This window comes from Leptopilina boulardi, unplaced genomic scaffold (genome assembly GCF_019393585.1).
Source record: "Leptopilina boulardi isolate dan_hultmark-lab unplaced genomic scaffold, ZJU_Lbou_2.1 LbouV2_366, whole genome shotgun sequence".
Taxonomy (NCBI): Eukaryota; Metazoa; Arthropoda; class Insecta; order Hymenoptera; family Figitidae; genus Leptopilina; species Leptopilina boulardi.
Genome location: NW_026137936.1, coordinates 1,431,998 through 1,452,524, shown reverse-complemented (window position 1 = coordinate 1,452,524; position 20,527 = coordinate 1,431,998). Strand labels below are relative to the sequence as shown.

The window sequence follows — 20,527 nt, the reverse complement described above, 5'->3', positions numbered from 1 at the left end:
AACAATAATAGTGTTTCAGATTAAAGATTGTTAATTAAAGGTTGAATATTATAATAAACACCTTTAATAAAAATATCGTCTTTTAATTTTTTTCTTCTTCATAGAAACATAGAAAATTAGACATGTTTATAATTGTTTATATCATGAAAAATTCTTACAATTAGTATAAATAACAGTACAATGTGCGCTGGGACAATTTACATACGTTAACACGTATCTCGTCGATTCAATATTGACGATTACAATAATCCATTGATTATATATACTTTCATGTGTTTCGAGACAGATTCCCTCCGAGAATCAGGAATTAACTAAGTGTAAATGAGATTCAAAGAAAACAAATTTTAAGGTTGTAACGAAAAAAGTTTTTTTTTTTTTTTTTTCTAATAATAATTTAATAATAATTAATAATTTTACATTGTAAACTATTTCAAAGAAATAACTATTAGTCAACAATGAAAGTAATACTTTACTTATATATGTACAACATCGAAAAATTGTAATCTCGTTTCAATCATGATAGTTTAATTTTACGTGTTAAAACAATCAGCACCTTAAGAGTCCAGGGTCTTTTTTTTATATAAATATCACAAGGAAGCAAAATATTGAGTCATTTCAATTTTTTATTCTTATTGGAGCAATTTTTTAAAATAATTTTTTTTCCCTTTGCATTACATTTTGTTTATTATTAGTTTTATTCATTTTTGAAAAATTATTTTTTCTTCCTTTTGTATTATTTTTTGATTTTAAAAACAATATTTTATTTTGAAGCAAAATTTTTAAAATAATAATTTTCTTTCATGAAATATGAAATTCGAAAGAAAATCCTGCCCTGTTTTGAGTTTTTTCAGACTGATTATAATTTAATTTTTTATTCGACTCTTGCTCAGTGTAATATTGATTTGACAAAATTCTAGTACTATGTTGATATATATTTATATACCAGTTACATAGGCACTGGGCTTTAGGTCACATTTAACATACAATTAATTATAATTTTTTTGTGACTAAAATATTTTTTTTTTCGCCATTGACATGAAAAAGTGTCTTTTTTGTGCCTGTTTTGGGCAGATAAAGTAGCACTTTTTAAGGCAGTTTGGGCCAACTGCCTAAAAAAGACTTTTTTAGGCAGCAAACTGCCGTATAAAGTCTTTTTTAGGCAGTAAACTGCCCTATAAAGTCTTTTTTAGGCAGTTGTTAATTTTTGCATAATTTTTTTTTTTGCTTTTATTTTATTTATCAATTTTTATTATTTTTTTTCTTTAAAATTGTTTCACTTTTTCATAACAATGGCGAAAAAAATAGCGTATGTGGCTCGCACGTAGTAATTTTTAGGTTCGGATGATTTCAATACTCGCTGTCTGTGCGACTTCGGTTCGACTCGGCTCGCTTTCGGCTCGACTCGACTCGCCTTCGGCTCGTCTTCATCTCACCTACAGCTCGCCTTCGTCTCACCTACGTCGCACTAACGACAGCTCGTACTGAAAATTACATCCTCACCTAAAAAGTACTACTTTACGTGCTTGCCACATAATATACTATTTCAGGCTTTAGTTTGCCGAATAATATGTTTTTTTTTCTCTTCGGAGAAAAATCTGCTTGACCTACATAGTTCATAAAATTTTCAAATTTGTCTAAGAAAATCTCGTTTTTTCTTTTTTTTTGATTGTTTATTACAATAATATATAGTTACAATTTCCTCGCGAATTTCAATCAAGAAGAAAATCTTGTACACCCTAAAAAAAGTAATCTTGATTCTAGCGAATTCCTCTTAATTTGATGCATATTTTCCTCTTATATATTGTATCAAAAGTAATAGTCTTCACTTGATAGGATTTTCCTCTCGCATATAATTTGACAATTATGGTTATAAACTGATAAAGAAAAGCTATTATCATGAACTAAATTAAATATCTTTAATTAAATATTAAATATAATTAATGATTTATAGTTAATTACTTACATTAATTAATAGATTTGTTTATTTATTTAACTTTAATTCAATGTTTTTGACATCAGAACCTCAAAAAAATTGTTTTGCTTTATTATTAGTCACCAAAGAATAAAAATATTCTACATTCAAGTGGAATACTTTTATTTTAAGAAGAATAATTGAGAGGATATTAGAAGAGGATTTTTCCTCTAAATATGAGATTACTTTTTTCAGGATGTAGACAAATCATCGACCCTAAAATTTTTTGCATTTTTCAAAAAAGGGTCAGATAATTTTACAATTAGCAAAATTGTATATAAATCGATTCGATTTTGTCTGTTTTTCCAAAAAAGACAAAGCCAACTGTTCTATTTTGAGGGATCTTGTGTTAAAAGTTATCGAAAATAAATGTCAAAATTTTTATTTTTTCTTTTTCTTTCTTAAATGTCTAATTTTCAGTATTAAATTAATAAAAAAATTTCACTTATCTCGCAGAGCTTGCGTAAAAGCTTTAAAAAATATGTCAAGTTTTAAATTCATAATTTTATGCAATGTTTACATTGTATTAAATATTTTTAGGAAACATTTGTGTATTATTTATCAAAAATTTCAAACTATTTATGAAAATATATTTCATTTAAATAATTACGGCATTTGGGTTTTAGTGGAATTTCCACCAAATTCAAATTCCAAATGTTCTACTTAAAGTTTTCATTATTTTCTCTTACATTCCTTGATATCAATTAAACATTTAAATTTAAATCATTCCAGAAAATAATTTTCATACTAAAATTAAAATTAATAAAATATTTTCAACGAATATTATATAGAAAATTTGATAAAATAATTCTGTTTTATTTACTATAAAATTTAAAATAAAACATTAATTTTCAAACAAAAGATCCCTTGTACAATCAAAATTTCAAATTCTAACAATTGTCAAAAATTTGATTTTTATTTCATTTTATGTTTCATTATAAAATGACAATTTTTTTTTTGTTTTTTTATAGTCCACTTAGAAAGTTGTTTTTGTGACAAATATTAGAGTGTCTCTCCAAAAGGCAAATTCGCTTTGAAAGAAATATAAAGAAGGTAAATGCATTTAATTTGAAAAAGCCATTTCTCAAACAATGCACTTAACTTCTTTGCATATTTCAAGTTTTCAACTTTCACTGTTTTTTTTTCTATCCCTTCAAGATGATGTAGAGGATTTTTTTTTTTTTGAAGCTGAAAATTTACGAAAATTGCTTCATTTTTATTGGTAATTTTTCGATGATTCATAGTCATTTCGCGATTCATCGCTGAAATGGAGTTAATCTGTCAATGAGATGTTGTATCTCGATTTACAGGAGAGAACAGGCTGTACCGTGCATTACTTCTGAGATAAACATCGGAGTTCCGGCTCCTAATCCACCGTCAGTTCCTTGATAGCCATCCTTTTCGAAATCGCAATCAAAGTAACGACTCTGCAAACAATTAGACGATGTAATAACGCTATGTTCCCGTTTACTTTGCTCGGTCAACTGTTACGGTATGGCATAGCTATAGAGCGCAATTAGGGAATTCGGCACGGAACTATTTCACAAGTATAATATGTTCCCCATGTAGAATGGAGATAAGAACATGTGTATACTCCCAACTTGTACCAGATGCACAATTGAGGAGAATAATTAATGGGGCTTTCGGATGAAATTTCAAACTGATATACCATATACATAGTGGGGGAAAGGGGGTCATTATTCCTCAATATAAAAGGGGTAAGATATTCCTAAAATGTTAACAGGGTAGACACCCAACCTTGGAAGATTAAAATAAACTGGAAATAATAACGTAAATTTAGTTACGCTTTGAAAAAAAACGTGAATTCGCCTTGAAATTTTAAACGTCAGTGAAATTCAAATTATTGGGTCAGAATTTCTCAAACGGATCACCTAAAATTCAGAAATTTTTTTTTAGTCTCATTTTTTTTCTCAACTGTTTCTTACACAAAATTGTGCGGGGAATTCAAAAAAAAAATTTAATTTTCTGTAGGACGTCAAGAACACTATTTTTTAATAACATTTTATAAATAAATAATATAAAAATCTATTAAATATGAAATTTTTTCAAAATAAAAATTATATTTAGAAACTACATTTTAAGACGAGAAAAACCCTTTTTTTTTTAAATTGGTGAATAGGAACTCGAGAAAAAAATTTTTTAAAATAAGACTGCAAAAAATTTCAATTGTTTATAACTTTAACAAAAAAATTTTTTTTGACCTAAAAATTTCAGGGACTTATTTTTACCATGTAAGTTGTCAAAAGAAATGATTTTTGATTAAAAAAAAAAATTTCTGAATTTTAGGTGATCCGTTTAAGAAATTCTGACCCTATTATTATTATTATTTATCTAGAAAAAATTTGCAACGTTTCTTGATCAATAATTTAAAAAAAAAAATTTGTAAGCAAAAAATTCATTATTATTTTTTGATTGAAAAATTTTCTATTGCAATAAAATCTCAATTTAAAAAACCTTTAAATTTTTTTTAAAACTGTAAAAATGCCTTGAATTTTATTCGCTAGTGGCCACCCTGGTTAGATTATTAAAAAAAAAAAAAAAAAATTGAATAAGTTTGACTTGAAGTTTTGACATTTTAAATTCGACAAGATACGAAAATATTCCTAAGCGAGTTTCCTACAAAAACTGTATTTTTTTTATTTAAAAAACACTTTTTTAAAAGCTCTCACGCTAAACGAATATCCATTTCATCCCTTGTTTCATTGAATTTGGTCCATTCATTTAGGAGGAAAATAAGCTTTTGTTTAAAAAGTAACAAAATGAAATTATTTTGCCTAACTTTTCAAACAATTTTTGTTTGTTTTAGTAGAGACATTTTAATGGCCAAATAAGAGATATTTTTTCAAAATTTCGTTTAAAAAAAAGTTTTTATTACATGTGTGCTGATTTCACGAATTCGGACAACAATGAAAATAAAAAAAAAAAATTGCCCAATTGTGCGAAAACTAAAAATATGACTTAATTTTTTTTAAAAAAAGGGATTAAATATTTTTTTAAAAATGTTTTAACATTGAAAAGTACATAAAAAATGCTTCGAAAATTCACTACAATAAATATTATATTACTATAGTAAATTAAATAAATAAATTCATAATGGAATATAATAAAAATATATTAATAAATTTATTTCCAGTCAATGGAAATCGATTTGATTAATGGATTTATTTCGCTGTGATTAGTTTCTCAGTAAATTTATAAAAAAAAGGTTCAAATGCTTTTAAAATTTTTTTATTTTTTGAAGCAAAAACTGATATTCTGTGAGAGAAAAGAATAATTGATTGGACACTCTTTTTCATTTGACAGCAAAAGTCTTTGAGAAATTCAAGATCCGACAAAGATTAATTAACATTATTAATTATTAATCTTTAAATATATCAGATGTAGAATACTGAAAATTTTGTTCTGTGAGATATTACATGTAATTATGAGAATTTAATTAGGAGTTTGTGCAAGAGACATGCTTTGACTTTGTTTAAGCATATGAGCCTCTAACCACAGATGGATCATAGAAAGATAAAACGAGCTGCTAATTAGCTCTATGATTTATTTTTCCAAAATAAAACATATAATTATATTTTTCTCAGCTATCTCAAATTTCAAATAAGCAAATTAGAATTTTAGCCCGGTATACAATTTTTAGATTTTCGATTAATGAATTTTGTCATTAAAAAAAAAAAAAAAAAAAAACCTACAACAAAATTTTTAACTAAAATAATTTGACTTTTAATAGATTTGTTTTTTTGGAAAATTTTTTTCAAAATTTCCTAAACTCACCTGACAATCAAAACATCTGCAGTGATCGCTCATTTTACAAGTGAGACCCCATTGTTTAGCCACAGCTTTATAAAGTTCTTTGCTGGACTTGTTGTGCAAAATCATGTGATTGTGAAGTTGTTGTTCATCACTATATCCTCTATCTAAAATTTCTTCTATGCCAGACGATCCATTCTGGACCACTGTATTTTCTCCGTCTTCATCCTCAGTTGACGCTGATCTCTCAAGTCTTGTCTTTATACAAGAAATAAGAGAAGGAAAATAAATATTTCTAAAAACTTCCCTCCAAGTATTGAGTAAATTGAAAAATTCGCTCATTTTCAATTAAATTTTAAAGATATGATTTTTATGCGGTACATAGAATTGGAAATATTATAAATGAAAAAAAGAAACCAAAGAAGATCTGAAGATAGCTACAATTTTTAAGAAAAGTTAAAAACCATAAAAAGTATTCCCTATATAATTTGAAAAAATTCTAATTTTCTTGAAAATTTTAATTTAAAAAAAAAATTAAATTAAAAAATTTAATTAATTAAAATTTAAAAAAAATTTTGAGCAAAATGCTGTATTTAATAATAGTTGGCATACAATTTTGATCTATTTCCCTAAATGCTTACGCAATTTTTTAAGAATACAATTTTTAATAAAATATTAAGACTTCAGTAGATCATAGAAAGCCCTTATACCTGAAGAAGAATTTTCACATGTGGAATCACGTGACCTAAAAGTCATCCAATGTAATGAAAAAAAAAAAGAAATAAAAAGGAAATAGCTTTAAAAAAAAGACTTAACACAGAAAAGACAAATTGAAAATATGTAAATGAAATGAAAAAAAATGTATGACGAAGGAAAATGAAATAAGCTGAAATAATGAATAAATAGAACAGAACAATTAAAAAAACAAAAATACTAAGAAGAAGATACTAAGTGTAAAAAGAAACCACAAGTAAATTCAAAAATTGAAAAAAAATTTAGTTAGATGGATTGCTTAAACCCAAGTAAAAATTTACAACCGGCGCAGTGTTGCGCCAGTACTAGCAATTACTGGCAAAGTACTGACCGCCAATATTGAACCAATACTGGCATATGTTTGGGATGATTTAATTTTTTGGTTTACACAGTAGCCAGTGCTATGAGAAAAAATACTCATTGCTTTCAGATTTTCTCCGTGCAAAATATCTTGGTTATTTTTTTAACCAATGAGATAACTTGAGAAAAATTTAAGACGTTTAAGACACCTGTTTTTGCAATGTATACCTTATAGCATCAGTAATAAGTCAAAAAAAAAAAAAAACAAAAAACAAATTTGTTCTTGATCAGTTAAGTGAAGGGCAGTTAATTTAATCAGACAAAAGGTTTTAAATTCTTATAATTGTACTTTAATTTGAATATAGATGGTAGGGGAGAGCGGGGCAAAGCCGCTATGCGAGGCAAAGGCGTTTTTTGAAATATCTTCTTTCTTTCTAATCTATTACAATTTTCGTTAACAGTTTATTATTAATACGATTAAAGCAATAGATTGGAAAAGAAACAGCTAAAAAATATTAAATATATTAGGTCCTAAAAACTTTTTGCTTGAATAAATGAAACATTTATCTACACGATCTGCATGAAATTTAGGTTTTATTTTTTATTTAAATAAATTAAATTTTAAAAATAAAAAATGTATGTCATTGGGGGCAAAGCCGTTTAAAAACTGTTTCGTAAAAACAGTTGAAAATGAAAATCTGCATTACCTTCATATTTGAAGTTTTTCTAACTTCACATGAATCAAGTGTCAACAAATATTAACCTGATTTTTTAACCAAAACATAAATTAAAATTAATAAATTAATATTAAATAAAATAATATTAAATAATTGTTTTTATTTATTTTCAAAAATTAAATATTTCAATTTAATTATTTTTTATTATTATTGTTATTATCTTACATTACCTATATTATCATGTTACATTATTTCACAAAATTAAATTAAATAAAGGAAACTAGTTATTTTTATGTAAAAAATCTGTGTTTATTATATAATATATTAAAATAGTATAATTTTAAAATAATATTTCATTTAGAACATAAATTAATTTATTATTAACATTAAAAAAATGATCAATTTTGTGTAAATATAATATTAATATTTCATAATATTTTTTTTGTGCCGTTATTTAAATTATTTTTAAATTTGAACAGTCGGTAAAGTAGACTTTTCAATGAAAAAGTGAAGAGTTGAATTCAAAATGTGAGGTTAAAAATACAAGTATTGATATTTTTTATAAAATAACTTAAAACTCTTTAAAAAATGTATAAAATACTTATGTTTCAAAGATATTAGGTCATTTACTGCAACTTCGTACAGTTTTAACGGCTATAATTTTCTACCTTTAAAAAATATAAGTAAAAACGTCGCTGCCCCGCCATACGGGGCAAAGCCGTTTTTTTGCATATCTTTGAAAATAATTAAATTAATTAATTAAGCTTATAATATATTAAATAATTAGGGGAATAGTGTCAGGGTTGGACACTTGTCAGGGTTGGACACTTGGCTTTTTTTAAATAAGAACACTAGCGCCACCTGTGTGCGTACGTGACGAATCTTCTAGTAGTATAACCTAACTTTTTGTGGCATTACATTTTTGGAGAATCAAAAGTAGCGTCTCCTGTGACTTCGGTGCAATCGAAGAGACAAAAAAAGTTTTGTTTGACTTGTGAATAAACCTAAAAAAATGTGTAAAAAAGCAAGAATTCGGCAAGATAAGCTTATTGAATGTATTGTGGGGTACATAATTTAAGAAGAAAAAAAGTGAAAACTCGAATCGCGACACATGTCTAGTTATGGTTAGCACAATTCGAAAATGATGCTTCTAGTTAGGGTTGGACACTTTATACAGTTAGGGTTGGACACCCATATTAATTATATGAATTTGACACAATTTATAAATAAATTTTATTTTATTGATAAATCAGTGCAAAATTGTGCCAAAGATATTAGAAAAATAATACTTAAATTGTATAAATTTTGTTCATCATTTCATTGAGTTATTTGGAACAATAAAGCGTCATTTTTTGTAATTTGAGTTGATTCCTTTTTTAAACCCATGAAGCTTTACAATTTGTAAACAATAAGTAAAGATAAACATGAAAAAATAAGAATAAAAAACATTACAAATGTTATTTTACGTTTTTACCAATAATGCGTTTCGATTTTCAAAAAGTGTCCAACCCTGACTGAAAAGTCCAACCCTGACTAGATTTTTTTTTTTTTTAAATGTTTATAACTTTTTTAATTTTGGACCAATCAATTTACGGTCCACAGCAAAAGTGTTCCTCTTTTGTAGATCTTTCCACTTATATACCACAATTGACTAAATTTATCTAAACAAAATATTTATAAACAAAAAACCAAAACTGTGTCCAACCCTGACACTATTCCCCTACTATTGAAATTTGTTATTAATTAGTTTTAGATGAAATAGAAAAAAAAATCACGTCAATTGAAGGTGTAATAACAAAAATATTTATAAATAAATGTTACATCAGCGGTTTTGCACCGCTCTCCCCTAATTAAAAATATGAATCGATAAATAAATATTGTTTATCCTTATAAATCCATCTAATGTACTTAATTTAATGATAAATTAGCAACTATATTTAGGAGTAATAGTATTAATTTGGTAGCTTGAGCGTGTCATTTAGCAGGTGCATAATTAACCGTGTTAATTAATTGGTGTCTAACTGGTATCAGGATCTTGTGTTTAGGAGCAACTGCAAGGTATTGTTTCGTCCTTTTGTCAGGCCGATTGGCCATGCATTACAGTGAATTGCATGCGTACCTAATAAAGCAGAGTAGTGTTTGAATGCCCTTGTGCACAGGAGAGTATGTTTTAGTAGACCGTATAATGAAGTGATTTGATTTTATAACGGCTTCTCTCTTCTGCATATACATATTATTATATATAGAGTGGTGACGGCACGTTTGCACGTCCTTTGAATTGTCAGTATAGCAAAACCGTTATTATTTACGCAGGACAAAATCACAAAGAGAAAATTTTATTGACTCGAAATTCATTGAAATGAAAACAGATGGACATATAATGTCACTGCAATATGATTGTCCTCGTATTCAATATATCGTTAATTAAACCTTATATTCGTACTTAAATACATCAAATTAAATTATGCAAAATTAATTTAAACAAAAATGGTAAATATTCATAAAATGACCGATATTACATTCAATTTTAATATTTCAAAAAAAAAAAAAAAAAAAAAACTAAAAAGTAGTAATTTTATTTGAAAGAAAAAGATTTTTCTCTAGATAAAGAAATTAAATTCAGAAAATGTGCATTTTTGTGATATTCATCGAAAATTTCCAATTTAAGTGCATTCGAAATAAAATTTGGACGAAAACCTAAAAAGAGAATTTTGAATACATCGTAAACTTTGAAACCACCACGTATAAAGAAGAAAATGTCAAGAGACTTTAATTTTTCTCTTTACTTTCATTTGGAAATATTCCAAAAATAAAGAAGAAATTGAGAAAATGGTTATTTCGAATGAAATTACATTTTCGAGATACTCAGTTAAGTTCACTACTCTCTAAATCGGAATTAGTGACTCACTTTTTGCTTTTGAATTAGTAAATTTTTACTAATTCAGAAGCAAAGAGTGAGTCACCAATTCAAATTAGTGAACATTTTTACTAATTCAGATTTAGAGAGCAAGATATTGAAAATGAAACTTTCTTTCAAGATCCAAAAATCACTATTGACATATATATATATATATATATATATATATATATATATGTTTATACTTTTTCATTGTTGTTGTTTCTTTTTTAGTGTTTTTCGCACACATATTATTATATATATATGAAAATTGAAAACATTCTATAACGTTGCAGCGAGATCAAACGAAAGTTTTAAGGGTTTGAAGAAGAAGAAAGAAAGTCAAAAAGAAGAAAGAAAACATAAAATAGAAACTTGATCAAATTTCACAACTGTTACCTTTGTCATGCAAATAATATATTCGAAGCGGGAAAATTTAAAAGCATTTCCATGTTTCAATTTTACACATTATTTCAATAAGACAAATAAACATGACAACATAAATCATTGAGTGTTTATATAAATATAATATAATAATTTTTTTAAACTGAATAATTTTTATTTGAGTCAATTAAATGGTATTTGTTTCAAATACAGAAATTATTGATCCAAATAGTGTTTATTTAAATCAAAAGAAAGTTTATTTGGTTCAAGTAAATATTTATTTGACAATAGTCAAGTAGCAGATTTTTTAAATAAAATAAATTTTTTTCTCAGCTTATAAACTAACATTATTACCGTTTGTATAATGTGATAATTGTCACGAAAAATGTTGTGTCAAAATAGTACCGAAATAATAATAATAATAATAATAACTTAAATTTGAAATCGATAAAAAATATGAACTAATTTAAAACGTTTTTCGGATTTGTTGAAATTAAAGAGACGATTGTATAATTACCTCTTCGAGAACGTGTTCATAGGATGGTGGAGGTGAATACGGTATTGTTGAATTTTGCGAAACGATGCTACTGGCTCCAGTGCTTTGCAATTCCGAAAATCCATCTGAATCTGTCGACACATTTGGTAGTGAGTGAGGATCATCAGATTCAACACTACTACTACTACTTCCTCCACTCCGCGACTTTGACATCTTTGAAAAGCGAAGCTTAAACGGCGCCAGTTTGCTGATTTTTTATCAACACCTGCAAAAAAAAACTTTTAAAATACATTTTATTATTTTTTTAATTATACATATATACTTTTTTATCATATTAATTATTACTATTAGAATTTTCTTTTATTTATTTTATATCACAGAAAATGTTTGGTTTATTAAAATAAGCTGCAGAGCTTTTAATTTTCGATTAAAATAATCCATAATTGCATTAAATTATTTTTGTATTATTATTATTATTTTAATACCTCACAATTTTCTGTGATCATTTTTGTGTGTGTTTTTTTTTAATTAGTTGTTTTAATAAAAAAAAAAACTAGTCGATTTTTAATTAAAAATTAATTAATTAAGGAAAATTATTTTGATTTTATCTTTTTGGTTATTCATCGAAAAATACCAAAAACATCTCATGTAAGTACCTATTTCATTAAAAAGAAACTCTAATTAGAAGCTCTTTCATCACGATTTTCTTTTGTTTTTTGATGTTGAGTTTCATTAAATTTTAAAATCAATAAATTCAAGTACTGGATGCAATAAAAAGGACAAAAAAGTGTGTATTGAGATATTTTAACATTAAAATATTTTGAAATATTCTAGTTTAAATTTAGTATATGTGCACACTGAAAAAATATTCTAAAGTTAAGATTAAATATGCTTGAAACATATTTTTGAATATTTCAATTCAATTATTTTCTCATAAAAGAATTATTGAAAGAAATTTTTTATTGTTTTTTTTTTTTAAATGTCCCGATATTTTTTGTGTTTCTGTAAATATTACATAATTTGTAAATATCTACAAAAGTATCATAAAGCAACATTTTTTACCAATATTTGTTTTTGAATAAACGAAAATTTAAAAAAAATTAAGTTGAAGTAAAATAAAAAATAAAATAAAAAGTAATAAGAAAAATACATGTAATTATGTATTAAGATGGCATTAAAAATTTTTTTGATTGGGTCAACCGAATTTTTGTTGGGATAAAAAATTGAATATATGAAATTTAATAATATGTATATTTATTAAAATTGTTTTTTTACACACACACACACACTTCAACTAGCAGTTACATTTACCCTTTCACTTTCACTAAAATTATTTTTTTATACTCTGACTTACACTTTCAGTAACGATAAAATTTGTAAACATTTTTATTTTATTTTTTTTGTTTTTTATATAAGTACAAATCAATAAGTGTAAGTGAGTGTAAATAGTAATTTTAATGAAAGTGTGAGTGCGAGTGCAATTATGTGAACGCACTCGAATATTTTTTCTCAATTTCAGAATATTTTTTTTCAACTCTTTTTCATAATTTTATTATAAAAACAGTTCAAGTGCGAAAACCAAAACGGTTCAATACTGGCCCAGTATTGGCAAAACAGCCAACGAGCCATGGCAGACAATATAGGACCGACTCTTGAGGTGTTAACTGCGGTTGAACGTCGGCAGCCAAGTATTAGACGCCATTACTGAGCCAATATTGGCTGCCATTAGTGGCCCAGTATTGTCAAAGTATAAAAAAGTTTAAAAAATTATAATTATTAATTAATTCATTATACACTGAGAAAACTATATGTTTGATTCAAACTTATTTTGTTTGAATTAAACTTAAAATGTCTTTGATATACAGTCAAACGTATTTAAGTTTACTTTAAACATATTTTTTGGTCGATAGAATAGCATATTTTTTAAGTTTAATTCAAACATATTATAATTTTGATTTGAAATATGAAGTTTTTAAGCAAATTTTATGTTTAATTCAAATATAATTTTTCTTAAATCAAACAGAACATTCAAACAAATAATATGTTTAAATTAATATGGTAGATATTTTCAATATATTAAATTTAAACATACTAACTGTGTTGAATCAAACAAAATCATTTTAACTGATGTTTATGTTTGAAACAAATAATTCTTTTTCTCAGTGTACATTTATAATATAAGTCCTGACAGAAAGCGCAATTGTTTAAACATTTGAAAATTTGTAACGCTCGCGGGAACCGAACTCGCAACCTAAAGCACAGAAATCTAACACTCTAACCACTACACTATACGCGAATATGGAAATCTCAACACAAAATAATGTTTTGATAAGCTGCAATTGAGGAACATTTCAACCGTTAATGCGCCATTACTGAGCCAAGATTCGTTCCAACATTGGAAAAAATGACTTGTCAATATAAATTCAACATTTCAGCTGTCAATGGGCCAATAATGACCTAGTGATGGGAGAGAGCTCGTCTCAATTATGGAAAAGTAGAATTACCAAGTATAATGCCAGTATAATATTAATGTGACGGAGTTCGGCCCAATTATGGAAAATTGGAGTAACTGAGGATCAGTACCAATATTGGCCCAGTAATGGGACAGAGTTCGGCCCAATTATGGAAAATTAGAGTTACTAAGAATCGGTGTCAATATTGGACAGAGTTCGGCCCAATTGTGGCAAATTCGAGTAACCGAGAATCGATGCCAATATTGAACCAATAATGGGACGAATTGATCGCCAGTACTGGTCCAGTAATGTTTGCCGTACTTTGGCAGACATTACTGGGCCAATGTTGGGCCGTATTAGCAGTCTTGGCATTTCGCACATAAGTTATAAAACATTGTTTTTCTTGGTCATAATGCTTCAATTATATAATATAACATAGCTTGTTGACAAACAAGTAGAGTGTTTTTCTTTCTTGTAGGTTCAAATGATCTTTATTCGTTTAAGAGTTTCGTGACCTTGTGGAGATGTATGTTATTAGGACAACTTATCCTCCTTATACACAGAAAGACTAAAAAAAAATTATTTTTTTTTTCTTTTATACATTAAAATTTATATTTTGCCGATTATTCGAATATAATTTAGAAGAATTTTCCAGTTACATATACACATAGGTATCATTTGCCCGGAGACAGTGTCGTTGTCGTGGAAACGCATCGAATTCATCTGCACATCGACCTAGTGACCGAGTTTAACGACTGTCGTTTCTAGTTCTCGTGTTGCCTCTGAACCCGATCGCGATATTGTCACATTAAATTTCAGCTACATTATTGCAATTTTATTCAAAATACAAACGTTCATTCCCAACTAAATCAAGATTATAATGATAAATAAATAAAAATAAATGAGACGCTATGTTCTTTCTTGTATAAAGTAAACTTTATAAAATACTTTTTGTTTTGAGAACAAAATTTAATTAGCTAAAATTCAAATGGAAATATTTCTCTTATTGTTTCTCTTTAATATAATGCTCTATAATTAATTATATTGAATATTAATAATTTTAATTTCATTAATAATTAATTATTATAATTTTTAATTATTGAGGTTTATGAAGGAAGTGTGCCGGAAGAACGTTCTAAGCCGGAAGGCAAGAACTATATGGAATGAATAATTATAATTTTGAATTAGTTTATAAATTTTATTGTTTTATGATTAATTTTATAATTTAAAATAAAGTTCTGTAAATACTTAAAAAATATTTATTTCATTCGAATAACTCAGGTTTCTTGTAAATAAATTTTATTCTATCTAATAAAGTATAATCATATATATATACAAAAAATTAAATGACCAGATAATTAGATATAAAAAGATTAAATAATATAAAACCTTGATTTCTTTAGAATTAAAAGTGGAAAACTCGTGATTGGTAAGTTAAGTAGATAAAGAGAGTTCTAGTGAGACCGCGTGCATTAAATGGAAAACAGCAAAAGAGCATAGTGCTAAGAGGATTTTACTTCATTTTTTTTTCTTTTTCTTTTAAGTAAAAGTATTATGTAATCCTTTTACTGGGTGATCATTGGTCTCCATTTATAGATTTATTTGAACTACAAAAATCTAAATTACTCTTTTTTCCACCATTGTCATTAATACTTGAAATAAAAAAAAAAAGTTAAATTACCAACGAAAAATAAGTGCCAACATTAAATCGATTTGTTTTTTTGGCAAAGGTTCAGTAATTCCTTAGCTTGTATAACGACTGCGACATTTTTTTATTTTAAATTCAAAACAAGTTATAAAGTGTCCTATTGTTCCATTTGACTTTACTACAATTTGAATAGTGATGAAAAGCAATTCAAACAAAAGTAAGAAATAATTTATAATATTAATAATTTCCTCAAACGAACATGAGGTTTATGTTAAATTTTATTTGTCTTTAGTATGCACACAGTAAAGAGATAATCTTATTTTAAGCTTTGTTTATTTTCAAGACTAATTTAACTTTAGATATATATCTTAAAATAAGATTTTCATTTTACTATGTTATATTTAATCTTAAACAATATATCACTTTTACAATTATTATAATTATAAATATAATGGAAAATTTTTTGACTTTAAGTGAGTGTTTCGCTTGTTCTAATTTAAAGGAAATGCTTTTCATATATTTACTTTACGAGGAAAATGTTTATTTAATGATACTTTTGAAGGAGATTGAGGTGAAATTTATGTTTTGTTTAGAGTTACCTTTTACGACAACACATTATGGCCTTGGATTAGTTTGTCTAATCCAGTCTAAAGCCATGCAAAATCATTATGCGATCAATTATCACCACATTATCCTGATAAATTGGTTTTACTTTACATATAAGATTCTAGCCAGTTTTTGTAAAAAAAGCAATAAATAATAATAAAAAAACAAATTTAATCAAAAATAATTTACCGTGCAGAAATTGCCACTTTTCATCCCGATTACCGACCTGGCCCCGATCCGATTTCCTGTTCTAGCCCCGGGTTAGTAAATTTCTATGGGCCCAACTAGGGCTAGGCCTGGTTGCAGACCAGGATTCCAGATCGGGCAAATTGGCATGGCCCCGGTCGAGTTCCCTGTTTCATTTGGATCGGGCCCAGATTAGGTTGCCAGATTTGGCCCTGGTCGTGCCTGGTCTGGGCCCGACCAGGGCCCGGTCAAATTTTCTGCACGGTTTTTTACATTTAGTCGATTTATCATTTCAATAGTTTTATGTGGAAAAGATATTTTTGTTGACAAAAATTAAAAAAAAAAATTATACGATTTTTAAAAGAAATATATGAAATTCTAATTTTCCAATAATTATATTTCTTTTTTTTTAATTTTCGATTTGGAGAATTAAAATTTTTTAAACTTATATTACTTTTTGTTTAAATTTAAAATGCAAATGACTAATAAAAAAAGTTCATAAAAGATTATAAGAAATATGAATGAACAAAAAATTTATCCTTTTATAATAATAAAAATTAACAGTTCTCAAAAAAAAAAAAACAGCAAATATTCTTTTGATAAAAAAATTCAATAATCGATTGAAACGACTGTGTATAATTTTTCCACCAGTTGGTAATGACTTGAATACACGATTCTAATGACTGTAATAAAATTTTCATGCGATTTTAATATAAAACTTATTGAACTTTTAATACAACTTTTCCTGAAAGTTACATGTAAAGTAAATTTACTACAATTTACGAGAATTTAAATTTTGTGACAAATGAACTTATTTTTTTCATAAATGTAAAATAAAAAAACTCTTCAATATATGTAAATAGCTAAAATAATTTTTTGTGACAAACAAAAAGACAGAATTATCGAAAATTTTTTAAGTGATGAGTCGATATTAACAATTATATTATAAAAAAAAAATTAATCAATTTTCAAATTTTTGTAAATAAAATCACATATAGGCTAATAAAAATGTAAATTTAAAATTAATGAGCCGTTTTACAACGAAGGAGAATTATTATTATACTCACGTGAGTGAAATACTCTCGAGAATTCGTTCAGAATGTGAGTATTTTCCTCTCTAAAAAAGAATAGAATAAAATAAACATAAAACAAGAGAGTAAAAGATAAGTATTTCACTCTATTTTTTTACTCTTTCTAGTGAGAGAAAAATACTCACCTCTAAAACGAATTTTCGTGAAAATTTAACTATCGTATTTTTTTTTGTGAATTGTTAACGTTGTCACAGCCAAAACTGTTTATTTTATTAAATTTAATTAATTAAAATTCTCTTGGTATTTAGAAAAGATATAATTTAAAAAATAATATAATAAAAAGATTTTATATTTTTTATCAATCAAAATTTTTTACTAATTTATATATATATTTAAGAAAATTACATTATTTTCTCTTCTTATGTAAAGGGAAACCTTAGTTAAACTTTTTGCATTTTTGTAATTTTATCAGTAGTATAAGTTGATTTTAGTCAGACAGAAGGTTTACATTAGAAAATCAGTAGTACAAGTAAGTTTTTAGCCAAACTTTCTAACCTTCTTGTAATTTTTCTATAGTAGTACAAGTCAATATTTAACCAGACTTGCTAATTATTTGTAATTTGCTCAGTAGTATAAGTTGATTTTAGTATCAGTAGCACTAGTAAGATTTTAATCAGACATTCTACATTTTTGTAATTTTATCAGTAGTACAAGTAAATATTTAGCAGGATTTGTTAAATTTTTTACTTTTATCAGTAGTAAAATTCAAGTTTAGTGGCAGACATTATAATCACTAAAGTTTTTATACTTGTATCCATTAGTAAAATATCTTTTTTAGTCGGACAAAAATCTAAAATCATTTATATTTTTTGAGTCTTAAATTTGCTTGGAATATTTTCGTTGTAATAATTTTTCAAATTTTAATTAATAGTAGAAATCAAAAGTGTAATTTAATTTATTTTTTCAAAAATTCTGTTAATTTTAAGTGTTTTTTTTTTTGTAAACAGTATATACAATGTGTTTTTTAGAAAAAAAATTTGCGGCATAAAATTATCAATAAGATAATAATAATAAAAAAGTTTTAACAGCGGAGGAGGATAATTTATCAAAACTCGTTTCTTTTTTATTGGTTGTTATATATATGTAATCTTTCTATAAATTTTATGCAATGACAAATTAATTTTATATACAATTAATCTAAAAGCAAATTTCTGGAAAAAGAAAGAAAATGAAAAATTCCAAAAACAATATTCCAAATTTCAACAAAAGAAATTAAAAAAAAAAGAAGTTGAATATTTCTCGAAAAGGAAAACTCCAATTCTAAATCGGGTTAGTAGAACAACCCCTCGCAAGGTCAGCCAGGGATGCATGGAAATATCAACCACTAGACATCGTTCGGCAGACTGAGGTTTATGAAAGAGAGGGGCTCCCTGCTCTCTATAGCACATCGTATAAGTATGACTTCACCGTAATTTCAACCCACTTCCGTCTCCCGGAATGTCGGTAAATAAGCGTTTTCAGTTTTATATAGAAAATCAGTGGATTAAATTCTAAAATATCAAGAGGGGGAAAATATCAGGTGAAGGATGAAGCGGCCAAAGAAGGAGAAAAGGAGAATAATCAGTAAAGAAAGTAAGAGGGAGAGAGAGAGAGAAATGGAGGGTGACCGAGGGTGGTAACCCGTGGGGGTTACTGGCACACTGGTTAAAGGGACTCGAGTGAGGAAAATTCAACGAAAGGCTCGAGTCGTATCCTTGTGGGTTAAAATGAGTATTTTAGCAAGATTCGAAGCCAAATATCTACTTTGACCGAGGCGCCAAAGTAGGTTGCTTAAGTGTGGTTGAAGATCTACTCCCCCCCCTCCTTATACTCGCACCCCTTTTCCAGTGAAGTGGACGATCTCGTGTCAGTGGCCCGAGCTAGTACACCCCTGTTCTGGGCTCGTGGCTCTCGTCCTAGTTTCTCCTTTCCGTTCTCCTTTTTACTATATCAAACGTTCTCTTTCTACATCCAGACCTACCCCACTCTCATTCTTTGATATGACTCTCTCCCTCTATATGTCTGTCGTGTTTTTACCCGCCTTACCCCCCCCCCCCCCGCTCTCTCTCGTTATCATCGAACTCAAGCTTAAAGAAAAGATTGCTTTGTTTCGAGTGAAAGAAAATCCTCTACATCTTTCAGCCCTTGGTCCATTCTTTGTTAACTCCCCCTTTCTATCTCTTTATATATATATATATATATATATATATATATATATATCCAGATAACCAAGCGTACTAATCGTTATTTACGAGTACGGAGTACCAGTATTATACTAGTTTTATATCAGTACAAAATATTTATATCTGTCGTACCAGTACGGTACTAGTACAATAAAAGTATGTCGTACTGTTACACATAAAAACTTTGTGCAAGAATCATTCCTAAATTTGTTCAGGAACTGAGAATATGAGAATAATTTAAAAAGTCTTATTTATATTTTCTTTGAAAAATTCTAAGCAGTATTTCTATAAGAATTGTAGAGAAATTCAAGACAACTTCCTAAACTCACTAAAGAAAGTCTTGAACTTGTTTTAGAATAAATTTTTACGTTTGCGAGAAAAAAAATTTACTCTGGGAGGACTCGATCCCACGTCCTAGAGAGTCCAAAAACTCCGTTTTACATCTCTCAGCTACCTTAGCAGCTTATGGTATTATGCATTGGAAACGTATTTAACGCAACCACTCCCTGTCTAGTGCTTGGTTACTGTACTGTGTCTTCTAAAACAGTTCAAGAAACTTTCAACGCCCAGTGACTGAGATATTCCGATCGCGGCATTAACAAGAAGTCTTCCAATGTCATAATAAAAATACAAGTATTTTCTTCAATGATTTTTGTATTTTTCTGTAAATTTTGCACAATTTTTCTCATATCCTCAGTTCCTGAACAAATTTAGGTAATGGTAATGCTAACCAAACCTCACTTTCTTGAAAATTGTCAAATATGAACGCGTCACTGAAAACGGTGCAATAAATGTTGGTGAAAAAAGTGGTTTATGATGTAGCAAAAGAGTTTTAACGTTTGTAACTTGTGCTTCTGTACTTATCTTGAATATCCGAGATTAAATTTATATTAAATTATCGATCTTTATAAGATTTATATCCTTTTACCTTTATATATGCAAACACAGAAAATTAAAAGGCATTAAAATAAGCTGCAACGCTTATTATTTTAATCCAATTTTGCTTATTTTAATCCATTTTGGTATTAAAATAAGTAAAATTGTATTAAAATAATAAGCGTTGCAGCTTATTTTAATACCTTATAATTTTCTGTGAAGACATATATCATATAAAAAAAATTATTGAATAAAA

The 20,527-nt window shown here is 27.0% G+C and overlaps 1 protein-coding gene across 3 annotated transcripts in view; it reads right to left on the bottom strand.

The window, feature by feature from the left end:
- Positions 1 to 1,648: 1,648 nt before the first annotated feature.
- The window catches only part of LOC127286942 (uncharacterized), a 184,018-nt gene continuing 165,139 nt past the window's right edge, over positions 1,649 to 20,527 (bottom strand). For 2 of the 3 annotated variants that reach the window (XM_051313610.1, XM_051313613.1), the window contains 3 exons: positions 11,271 to 11,514; positions 5,768 to 6,001; positions 1,649 to 3,399 (listed from right to left, as the gene is read on the bottom strand). In XM_051313610.1, the coding sequence (XP_051169567.1) occupies positions 3,277 to 3,399; positions 5,768 to 6,001; positions 11,271 to 11,462 (549 nt within the window). In that variant the 5' untranslated portion in view covers positions 11,463 to 11,514 and the 3' untranslated portion in view covers positions 1,649 to 3,276. Of the gene's footprint in view, positions 3,400 to 5,767; positions 6,002 to 11,270; positions 11,528 to 20,527 lie in introns of all 3 variants that reach the window. The other variant, XM_051313612.1, reaches the window with a different exon arrangement.